General features: G+C 42.4%; 1 protein-coding gene across 2 annotated transcripts in view; it reads left to right on the top strand.

The window, feature by feature from the left end:
* The window catches only part of SUGCT (succinyl-CoA:glutarate-CoA transferase), a 1,711,098-nt gene extending 1,698,559 nt beyond the window's left edge, over positions 1-12,539 (top strand). For both annotated transcript variants that reach the window (XM_077269202.1, XM_077269201.1), the window contains exon 14: positions 12,081-12,539. In XM_077269202.1, coding sequence (XP_077125317.1) covers positions 12,081-12,244 — 164 coding nt within the window. In that variant the 3' untranslated portion in view covers positions 12,245-12,539. The remainder of the gene's footprint in view (positions 1-12,080) is intronic.
* The last annotated feature ends 268 nt before the right edge of the window (positions 12,540-12,807 follow it).

Below are 12,807 nucleotides of genomic sequence, written 5' to 3'. Positions count from 1 at the left end.
GTCCCTCATAGAGAGCCCAGTCTCTCTACTGTGCCCCTTCATTACACTCCTCCTACTTGGCATACTGTCTCCTCCTGGCTGTTACCCTCACACTACTCAGTATCTATTATGTGTCCACTCACACTTTCATCCCCCCATACTGTCTGCACACATTTCTAATAGCCTCCTCCTGTACATCCCCCCCCTGCTAACATACCCCTTTGCTCTCTCCATATTTCCTCCTCACACATTCCCCCCTCACACATTCCCCCAACTCCCCATACTGTCCTCACACATCCCATCACCGTTGCTCCCAGTACTGTCTGCACACATTTCTAATAGCCTCCTCCTGTACATCCCCCCCCCTGCTAACATACCCCTTTGCTCTCTCCATATTTCCTCCTCACACATTCCCCCCTCACACATTCCCCCGACTCCCCATACTGTCCTCACACATCCCATCACCGTTGCTCCCAGTACTGTCAGCACACATTTTTCCCCTCGCTACTGTGTCCACCCCCATCTCCCCACTCACCCCCACAGAATATATCCACTGCCCTTCCGATAGAATAAATCCATCCCCTTCCACAGAATAAATGCACCCTGCCCCACACATGCTAAATAAATTCCAGCCCCCCCCACGTACACACTGAATAAATCCCCCACACACACTGAATAAATCCCCCCACACACTGAATAAATCCCCCCACACACTGAATAAATCCCCCCCCCACACTGAATAAATCCCCCCACACTTAATAAATCCCCCCACACACTTAATAAATCCCCCCACATACTCCCCATAAACCCACCCCACGCTGAATCTTCGGTGTCTTCAGCTCCACAGCACAGGAGCACTTACCACCAAGTCTCTTCTTTCTCCTGCGCGCCGGATAGTGACGTCAGCAGCGTGATCACATGACTTGATCACGCTGCTGGCGTCGCTCTGACCCGGCAGTCAGAGCCTCAATTGTACTCGCAGCTGGTAGATGTCTGCGAGTACAATTGATCTCCGGGAGCCGGCGCGCTGCAGCTTCTCTGTGCCGGCTGTCAGCTTGACAGTCGGCACAGAGAACAGCTGACTCCCGTTCCCCGCGGCACACCCGACCATGTGTCGCGGCACACTAGTGTGCCGCGGCACACTGGTTGAAAAACACTGTTATATGGTATAAGAATTTGATCTTATAAAATAGTATTATTACAGAAATACAGATAAAGAGCTGAATGATCTAATCAATGGACCCCACATTAACCTCATGAGAAGTAGTCCACTGTCATACTTCCCTGCCACTTATAGTCCCGGATCTTTCCACTCTTTAGGCTGTTTTTTTGTTTTGTCTGGAGACCTCTGAAATTTATTAAAACAATAAATTGCACCTGTTCGGACCCAACCGTGAGTGTGCACTAATGGATACCCAAGAAATTGAATCCCTATGCCTGGTAAACCCTGCCCTGAGGTTAAGATCACCATATAGCTGTTAAAGGGAAAAGTCATGGTGGTCCCAGGTTTCCTCACTTCTTAGTCTAACCTAAGGAACCACTCAACCAGGCAGGCCTGCTGGAATCCAAAATGGTCTGTATCTACTGTACATGTCGAGTGTATTAGTAATACAGGATGGCAATCATGTACATGAGCCCAACACTATGCTTTGCATGAGATTTCCATCTTAGCCGGCCCTGTAGAGATTGCCAGTGATTGTATTCAGCTTTTATTACCAATTAGACTATATTATTTAATAATTACTTATAGTCTGTAGATATCGTGCATTCAAATCAGCTTCTATGAAACATTTAGTGCAAAATAAAATATTCTTCAAGGTAATGCAATTTATTCGGCTGCCAGCCACCTAAATGAGAGCAGTTTAAAGAAAAAGGTCACCTAAAAAGTAAAAATTTTACAACATCTACCTTCCAATTAAATGCTCGCAATGCAAGTTGTTTTTGTAATATAAAAGTGAGGCCTTTCACTATTACAGGGCTTATTCTTCATCAACAGTATTCATGACTTCAGGGAATGGGCTCTATCATGGGGGTTTTTACTAACAACGTTGTTTTATACCTTGCTATGACTGTAAAACATATTTTGCAGAAACCACAGCGGCATTCGTTCTGTTATAGCTTTGCTGTCTCGGCTGCTGTACAAAGGTGTGCTCTGTTTACCAAGCATCACTGCTTATGCCGCAGAAACAACATGGTCACTATTTTGATGAATAGAAGCAAATTTGTGTAAAACATAATTTATAACATTGAGCCTAATTTATTCATAGATGGGGAGCAGTTATTCTTTATCTGTATCTTGATTTCTACAGATCATTCACTATTTGTAAGCCAGGGTACTTTATGCCATTCTGGACAAGGTGGTTCAGTGTTAAGTTCATTGAGCAATTAAAGCCACAGTTGACATTTTGTCTTTTTGCTATCAAGCTATTATAGAAAGAATATACCACAGACCTTCAATCCTATGGCTTGTGTAATTTCCTATTACTATTGAAAAACTCCCAGAAACAGATTTGATTTGTGTTTTCATAATTAAACACACTCCGGGATTGATTCCTGGGAATTTTCAGAGATGATTAGTTCTAAACCCTGATCTTTTGGTTTGGCTCAGCTTACCCAAAATGCCACAGGCATATATTTTAGCATGTTTCATATAACCTCAAAGCCATCAGGCGAAGTGCAGAAAATCCCATGAACATTACTGGACAAACAAGCAGTTTTCTAAGGGTTTTCCCTTATAAAAACAACTGTTTTTTGCTCTTTATAAGAAAATGATAGCATGACATATCTGTAAAGCTCACTTTAACTTCACCATTAGTTTCTTTCTGATATTTGGCTAGAATGACATACCATCCTGTATTATTCTATCAGATTTTTTAAAAAGGAACCTGATGGACTCATTATCAGTTTATAAGCTACCGTATATACTCGAGTATAAGCCGAGATTTTCAGCCCAAATTTTTGGGCTGAAAGTGCCCCTCTTGGCTTATACTCGAGTCACGGTCGGCGGTGGGGTCGGCGGGTGAGGGGGAGAGGGCGATGAGGCATACTCACCTAGTCCCGGCGCTCCTGGCGCTCCCCCTGCCTGTCACTGTCTTCGGGTGCCGCAGCTCTTCCCCTGTACAGCGGTCACGTGGGACCGCTCATTAGAGAAATGAATATGGACTCCACTCCCATAGGGGCGGAGCCGCCCACTCATTTCTCTAATCAGCGGTGCCGGTGACCGCTGACAGAGGAAGAGCTGCGGCACCCGAAGACAGTGTGACAGGCAGGGGGAGCGCCGGGACTAGGTGAGTATTTTATATTCACTTGTCCACTTTCCACACGCCGTGCGCCGCTCTGTCTTCGCGTCCTCTTGATCTGACTGTTCAGGTCAGAGGGCGCGATGACGCATATAGTGTGCGCGCCGCCCTCTGCCTGATCAGTCAGTGCGGAGAGACGCCGGGACGGGACACTGAGGAGCTGCAAGCAAGAGAGGTGAGTATGTGTTTTTTTTATTTATTGCAGCAGCAGCGTTATATATGGCACAGATTTATATGGCACATCTATGGGGCAACAATGAACAGTGCAGAGCATATATGGCACTGCTTTATAAGGAGCATCTATGGGGCCATAATGAACAGTGCAGAGCATATAAGGCACTGCTTTATATGGAGCATCTATGGGGCAATAATGAACAGTGCAGAGTATATAAGGCACAGCTTTATAAGGAGCATCTATGGGGCCATAATGAACGGTGCAGAGCATTCTATATGGCACAGCTTTATATGGAGCATCTATGGGGCAATAATCAATGGTATGGAGCATTATATATGGCACAGCTTTATATGGAACCTCCTTTGGGGCAATAATGAACGGTATGGAGCATCTATTTTTATTTTTGAAATTCACCGGTAGCTGCTGTATTTTCCACCCTAGGCTTATACTCGAGTCAATAAGTTTTCCCAGTTTTTTGTGGCAAAATTAGGGGGGTCGGCTTATACTCAGGTCGGCTTATACTCGAGTATATACGGTACTTAATATTACTACTAATAGTAGTAATAAACTTTTTGCACAATACAGCGGCATGTAAATGTTTGGGCACCTCTGGTCAAAATTACTGTTATTGTGAACAGTTAAGCAAGTTGAAGTTGAAATGACCTCTAAAACGGCTAAAGTTAAAGAAGACACATTTATTTTGTACTAGACGGTGGCCCGATTCTAACGCATCGGCTATCCTAGAATATGCATGTTCACGTAGTATATTGCCCAGCCACGTAGTATATTGTCCAGTTACGTAGTATATTGCCCAGCCACGTAGTATATTGTCCAGTCACGTAGTATATTGCCCAGCCACGTAGTATATTGCCCAGCGACATAGTATATTGCCCAGTAACATAGTATATTGCCCAGTTACTTAGTACATTGCCCAGCCACGTCGTATATTGCCGAGCCACGTAGTATATTGCCCAGCCACGTAGTATATTGCCCAGTAACGTAGTATATTGCCCAACCACATAGTATATTGCCCAGCCACGTAGTATATTGCCCAGTTATGTAGTATATTGCCCAGCCACGTAGTATATTGCCCAGCCACCTAGTATATTGCCCAGCCACATAGTATATTACCCAGCCACGTAGTATATTGCCCAGCCACGTAGTATATTGCCCAGATACATAGTATATTAGCCAGCCACGTAGTATATTGGCCAGCCACATAGTATATTGCCCTGTCACGTAGTATATTGCCCAGCCATGTAGCATATTGCCCAGTCACCTAGTATATTGCCCAGCCACGTAGTATATTGCCCAGCCACGTAGTATATTGCCCAGTCACGTAGTATATTGCCCAGTAACGTAGTATATTGCCCAGCGACGTAGTATATTGGCCAGTCACATAGTATATTGCCCAGCTACATAGTTTATTGCCCAGCCACGTAGTATAATGCCCAGCCACATAGTATATTGCCCAGCCACGTAGTATATTGCCCAGCAACGTTGTATATTGCCCAGCCATGTAGTATATTGCACAGCCACATAGTATGTAGTATATTGGTCAGCCACGTAGTATATTGCCCAGTAATGTAGTATATTGGCCAGTGACATAAAATAAAAAATAAACATATACTCACCTTAGTCCTGGCTCCTGTGTACGGTGTACGTGTCCTTAGCACCGGAACCTGCCGGCGGACAGGACGCGACGTCGGAGGGTGAGAATAACATTTTTTTATTATTATTATTTATTATTATTATGCAGCATACGCAGCATCAATAGTAAAAACATGGTCACACAGGGTTAATAGCTGCGTAACCGGAGTGCGTTACACCGCGCTCCGGTAACGCTGGCATTAACCCTGTGTGAGGGCTGACTGGATGACTGGAGAGGAGTATGGAGCGGGCACTGACTGCGGGGAGGAAAGAGCGGCCATATTGCCACCGGACTGTGGCCATTGCTGATTGGTCGTGGCAATGGTCATGGGCGTTTTGCCACGACCAATCAGCGACTTGGATTCCATGACAGACAGAGGCCGCGACCAATGAATATCCGTGACAGAAAGACAGAAGGACAGACAGACGGAAGTGACCCTTAGACAATTATATAGTAGATGTTAAGCAAAAATATTGTCAGTTTTTACATTTTAAAATTGACAAAACAGAAAATCGGCTGATGCAAAAGTTTTGGCACGCTTGGAGATTTGTGTACTCCGATAACTTTGACCAAGGTTTCAGACCTTAATTAGCCTATTCAGGTTATGGCTTGTTTACTATCATCATTAGAAAAGACCAGATAATGCATATTTCACAGGTTTATAATAACCCAGCCTCATCTAATCTAGTGCTAAAAAACAGCAGCCATGGGTTCTTTTAAGCAGCTGCCTAGCACTCTGAAAATAAAAATGGTAGAGGCCCACACAGCAGGAGAAGACTATAAGATGATAGCAAAGCATTTTAAAGTTGCTGTTTCTTCGGTTCTAAACATAATTAAGAAATGGCAGTAAACAGGAACAGTGGAGGTCAAGTTAAGGTCTGAAGACCAAGCATAATTTCAGTGAGAGTTACTCGTAGGATTGCTAGAGAGGCAAATCAGAACCTCTGACTGACTGCAAAAGACTTGCAGAAAGATTTACCATGATCTGGAGTTGTGGTACATTGCTCTACTGTTCAGAGACACCTTCACAAACATGGCCTTCATGGAAAAGTCATCACTAGAAAACCTCTCCTGCATCCTGACCATAAGGTTCAGCATCAGAAGTGTACAAAAGAACATGTAAATAAGCCTAATGCATTTTGGAAACAAATCCTGTGGATCAATGAGGTTAAAATGGAACTCTTTGGCCACAATGATGAAATGTATGTGTGGAAGAAAAAGGGCAGAGAATTTGAGGAAAAGTACATCTTGCTAACCTTTAAGCATGGGGTTGGATAAATCATGCTTTAGGATTATGTTGCAGCCAATGGCAAAGGGAACATTTTATGGGTAGAGAGAAGAATAGATTTAATGACATTTCCACAAAATTTTCATGCAAACATATTACCATCTGCCAAAAAAAACTGAAGTTGAAAAGAGGATGGCTTCTACAAATGTATGATGTTTAGTGATGAGCAAATATACTCGTTACTCGAGATTTCTTGAGCATGCTCGGGGGTCGTCCGAGTATTTTTTAGTGCTCGGAGATTTAGTTTTTCTTGCCGCAGCTGAATGATTTACATCTGTTAGCCAGCATAAGTACATGTGGGGGTTGCCTGATTGCTAGGGAATCCCCACATGTACTTATGCTGGCTAATAGCTGTAAATCATTCAGCTGCAGCAAGAAAAACGAAATCTCCGAGCACTAAAAAATGCTCGGAGGACCCCCGAGCATGCTCAAGAAATCTCGAGTAACGAGTATATTCGCTCATCACTAATAATTATACTAAACACACGTAAAAATCCACCATAGATCACCTCAAAAGGCGCAAGCTGAAGGTTTTACAATGGTCCTCACCATCCCCTGTTCTGAACATCATTGAGCATTTGTGGTTAGACCTCAAAATAGCAGTGTATGGAAGAATTTTCCAAGGAAGAATGGATGAAAATCCCTCAAACAAGAATTGAAAGCTTCTTGACTGACTACACAGAAAGCATTCACAAGTAGTGTTGAGCATTCCGATACCGCAAGTATCGGGTATCGGCCGATACTTGCGGTATCGGAATTCCGATACCGAGATCCGATACTTTTGTGGTATCGGGAATCGGAATCGGAAGTTCCCAGTGTATGGTTCCCAGGGTCTGAAGGAGAGGAAACTCTCCTTCAGGCCCTGGGATCCATATCCATGTAAAAAATAAAGAATTAAAATAAAAAATATTGATATACTCACCTCTCCGGAGGCCCCTGGACATCACCGCTGGTAACCGGCAGCCTGCTTTGCTTAAAATGAGCGCGTTCAGCACCTTCCATGACGTCACGGCTTCTGATTGGTCGCGTGCCGCTCATGTGACCGCCACGCGACCAATCACAAGCCGTGACGTAATTCTCAGGTCCTAAATTCCTAGAATTCGGAATTTAGGACCTGAGAATGAAGTCACGGCTTGTGATTGGTCGCGTGGCGGTCACATGAGCGGCACGCAACCAATCAGAAGCCGTGACGTCATGGAAGGCCCTAAACGCGCTCATTTTAAGCAAAGAAGGCTGCCGGTTACCAGCGGTGATGTCCAGGGGCCTCCGGAGAGGTGAGTATATCAATATTTTTTATTTTAATTCTTTATTTTACACAGTAATATGGATCCCAGGGCCTGAAGGAGAGTTTCCTCTCCTTCAGACCCTGGGAACCATCAGGATACCTTCCGATACTTGGTGTCCCATTGACTTGTATTGGTATCGAGTATCGGTATCGGCGATATCCGATACTTTTCGGGTATCGGCCGATACTATCCGATACCGATACTTTCAAGTATTGGACGGTATCGCTCAACACTATTCACAAGCTGTTATATTTTCAAAAGTGGGTGCTTCTAGATACTATCCATGGAGGGTGCTCAAACTTTATATACTGTATATACATTACATACATTATATGCAATATATATACATTATATATACATTATATACATTATATACACTCACTGGCCACTTTATTAGGTACACCTGTCCAACTTCTTGTTAACACTTAATTTCTAATCAGCCAATCACATGGCGGCAACTCAGTGCATTTAGGCATGTAGACATGGTCAAGACAATCTCCTGCAGTTCAAACCGAGCATCAGTATGGGGAAGAAAGGTGATTTGAGTGCCTTTGAACGTGGCATGGTTGTTGGTGCCAGAAGGGCTGGTCTGAGTATTTCAGAAACTGCTGATCTACTGGGATTTTCGCACACAACCATCTCTAGGGTTTACAGAGAATGGTCCGAAAAAGAAAAAAAATCCAGTGAGCGGCAGTTCTGTGGGCAGAAATGCCTTGTTGATGCCAGAGGTCAGAGGAGAATGGGCAGACTGGTTCGAGCTGATAGAAAGGCAACAGTGACTCAAATCGCCACCCGTTACAACCAAGGTAGGCCTAAGAGCATCTCTGAACGCACAGTGCGTCGAACTTTGAGGCAGATGGGCTACAGCAGCAGAAGACCACACCGGGTACCACTCCTTTCAGCTAAGAACAGGAAACTGAGGCTACAATTTGTACAAGCTCATCGAAATTGGACAGTAGAAGATTGGAAAAACGTTGCTTGGTCTGATGAGTCTCGATTTCTGCTGCGACATTCGGATGGTGGGGTCAGAATTTGGCGTAAACAACATGAAAGCATGGATCCATCCTGCCTTGTATGGAGCATCTTTGGGATGTGCAGCCGACAAATCTGCGGCAACTGTGTGATGCCATCATGTCAATATGGACCAAAATCTCTGAGGAATGCTTCCAGCACCTTGTTGAATCTATGCCACGAAGAATTGAGGCAGTTCTGAAGGCAAAAGGGGGTCCAACCCGTTACTAGCATGGTGTACCTAATAAAGTGGCCGGTGAGTGTATATGATATATATATATATACAGTATATATAATACATTGTCTAAAATACAAAATAAATGTGTCATCTTTAACTTTAGGCCTCTTAGAGATCATTTTATCATCTCAACTGTTCACAATAATAGTAATTTTGGCCAGCAGCGCCCAAACTTTAAATGCCACTGTAATAATGTATTATATTAAATATGGTGAATGGAGTTTATTGCATCATATTGATAAAAAAGACAGCCCAATTAAGCAGGTGTTGTGCAGGCTTATGGTATTAATTATGGAATTGGAATTGATGACGATCCTTCCCCAAGATAGGTTATCAATATTACATTGGTAGGAGTAAGGCACCCAGCACCCCTACCAATCAGCTGTCTTCAGCTGCAGATGTGAACAGTAGAAGTACACAGCTATTTTCAGTGTGGAATGGCCAATATTGAAAACAATAGCAAATAAAGATAGAAGCTGAACTGCATTATTTTGCAGGGACAATTACATGCAGTGTATGGAACTGTGCTGTTTCGGCTTTGTTCATTGTTTATATCTGGATGTCACTAAAAATGATAACAACTGATTAGTGGAGTTACTGCATGTCACATCCCCACTGATCTGATATTGATAATCTATCCTATTCACATAGTAGACAAAGGAAGTTGGCATCCTTTGTGCAAAAATTTTTGAAAAAATGTAAGTAACATTTTTAATCAATAGTGTTACACCTAGGCCATTGCCAGTTAAGGATGTGGTCACACATCTTCTTAAAAAAGCCACACCCATCTGTCAAACAAAGATCAGAAACTAATAAACAGAGATTAGCAGATCACTTAGTGCAACTCTCTGGCCATGGGTAGGAGCTACACAAATGACCTTACCCTTGCAGCACAGATGACATGATGATAGGCTGGGAAATCAAACACTATGCTGTGGAAACTGGAAGTTCAGGACATTTGCAGAGCTTTTTTTGCATGGCCAGATAGCACTGACCTGGTTGTGCAAAGTGATCCACTCATCTTTATTAATAAATGTGATACAAGAAAAGCTGAAATGGATCAATCCGCATTTCCCATTCCATTAGACATGACAGTGGCATGTAGCCGCTGAATGGAAGAGATAGTGACCTGTCTTGTCTGGGGGGCATCCACAGCTTGTATTTTTATTAGCCGGCCTGGTTTTACTCCCCACGTCCATCAAGCCACAATGATGAAGTTGCACCAGGCTAGCTACTCAAAAGAAGCATTGAGGATGATAGCAGGTAAGAGGCAGTTCTCTTGCTCTTGTGCTTCGGCCACACACCACTGTCATGGCCGATTGAATGGGATGTGCGAATAAATTTGCACCAACTCTATGTACATAGTTTTTTAATGCAAATTGTACCAGAATTTTGCTTAGTAAATTTCCCTCAATCTGTTAATTTTCGAATTATGTACATTTTTAGAAGAATGATAAATAATATACTGCTTTCCTGATAGGAAACATCAATAGAAAATAACCTATTGTTTAAATAGGGTTTTTGTGTTACTTGCATTTTTAAATATTTTTTGCATATGTTTTTTTTCAAATTATATTTATAAATTAATATAATAATAATAATAATAATAATAATAATAATTATTATTATTATTATTATTTTGCAATTTCACATTAGCATTGATGATTTTTAAACTTCTACCTCATGTCCTTGCAGGAAGAGTTTTAAGCAAGACTCCTTATTAGTGGCAGGATTAAGGTACCTTCACACTAAGCGACTTTGCAGCGAGAACGACGATGATCCGTGACGTTGCAGCGTCCTGGATAGCGATCTCGTTGTGTTTGACACGCAGCAGCGATCTGGATCCCGCTGTGATATCGTTGGTCGGAGCTAGAAGTCCAGAACTTTATTTAGTCACTGATCACCCGCTGTCATCGCTGGATCGGTGTGTGTGACACCGATCCAGCGATGTGTTCACTTGTAACCATGGTAAATATCGGGTTACTAAGCGCAGGGCTGCGCTTAGTAACCCGACGTCACCGCTGTGCTCTGCTTTACGGCCGGCCAGCGCTGACACATTCAGTGCAGGGAAGCCGCCGGCGGGGGACGTGACAGACATCAGAAGGTGAGTATGTAGTGTTTTTTTTTTACTTTTACAATGGTAACCAGGGTAAATATCAGGTTACTAAGCGCGGTCCTGCGCTTAGTAACCTGATGTTTACCCTGGTTACCCGGGTGCTGCAGGGGGACTTCGGCATCGTTGAAGACAGTTTCAACTATGCCGAAGTAGTTCCCCTGATCGTTGGTCGCTGGAGAGAGCTGTCTGTGTGACAGCTCCCCAGCGACCACACAACGACTTACCAACGATCGCATCGCTGGTCGTGATCGTTGGAAGTTGTTTAGTGTAACGGTACCTTTACAGTGACAGATAACACCTCTATACACAGCTTAATACCAAAGGATCCACCATTCACAATAGATGTTATCACAGCTCCCTCAGCTCCCCCTTCCTTCACAATGACCATTGTATAGGCTCATTAGTTGCTTCAATACAATGCTAGGATCAGGGTCTGATCATTCTGGCTATGCACAGGTATTGTTTCCTGAAACAACACAAAGTGAAAGTCTAATAAAGCCCCAGTGGCCAGTGTAAAAACTGTAAGATTTCAATTTTTTTTATTTTTAATGTATATTGTGATATGGCAATACTACATTGTCAAAAAGTAAAAAAAAAACACATTTAACAGAAGAAAATTATTTAAGCAATATATAATTTTCTGATAATAGTTTTCCTTAAAGTACGACTATAGCAACAAGACCTATAGTACAGTTGGTGTCACCCTGCATCACCAAAATTGGACCTGATAAGAAATGTTACTGCAAACACAAATTTTCAGGTATGCTGTCCAAGAAATAGAGTCAACCTTGAAGGCCCAGGAACAGTGATGAAGTACCAAGTACAATTATTTTTTCACCCCCACCATCTACAATTAGATGTAGAAAGTTGGATGATCTTCTTGAAGTAAGCAGATTTAGCCAACTTATCTAAATCATGTCATTTCTAACTGCACTTCTAAATTTAAAATACTATGTAAATTACATTTTGAGCTATTGCATATAAACTGAAGTTGAGCAACTAACTAAACTAAGCAGATTTAATTTTTATGTTCATAGGTCCAGCAGTAAGATTCAGCAATTTCAACATGTCTGCACGTCAACCCCCTCCGGTCATTGGGCAGCACACAGTGGAGGTCTTGAGAAACATATTGGGATATGAAGACAACTATATTGCTGAACTGATAAAAGACAAAACAATATCTCAAAATGAGGTTCAATAATATAGAGCCATTGGCAGCGTCTGTGTCTACTCAGCACTGTATTGGGGCCATTACATTCTGGTCTTTTTAAATAAATTCAATGTAAATTAATTGCAGTTAATTTTATTGTAGTATTAATACATGTTTTTCAATGAAATTCACGTTGGGCACATTATTCACAGTTTCTGCTTAGTGTAGAAACTTTAATTATACCAGAAGGTCCAAGACTTATTTTAGGCACTTCAACAACTATACATACCAAACTTTGAACCAAATAATGGGTCAAATTCCAAAGAGATCCATAATAAAAATTTGACTTTATTTATGATTGATTAAAACCTGATAATAAAATAAGCAGATATGTCACAATAGGGGATGCTTAGAGGTAGCAATCAAAATATAATATGTATACTTATAATTAAGTTTATAATGGCTTCAAAGTGCCATGGGGAGCAATAGGTTAATGGAATAAATCAGGTGCTGTGTTATAGGTGTATGAACTAGGTGCTGCCCTCATAAATATATATTTGTAGCAGTGTGAATGAATCAACAGAGAATGTGTGGCACCCCATGAGTTCGGTTAC

The sequence above is a fragment of the Ranitomeya variabilis genome, chromosome 6 (genome assembly GCF_051348905.1).
Source record: "Ranitomeya variabilis isolate aRanVar5 chromosome 6, aRanVar5.hap1, whole genome shotgun sequence".
Classification (NCBI taxonomy): Eukaryota; Metazoa; Chordata; class Amphibia; order Anura; family Dendrobatidae; genus Ranitomeya; species Ranitomeya variabilis.
This window is presented reverse-complemented; position numbering and strand designations above follow the sequence as displayed.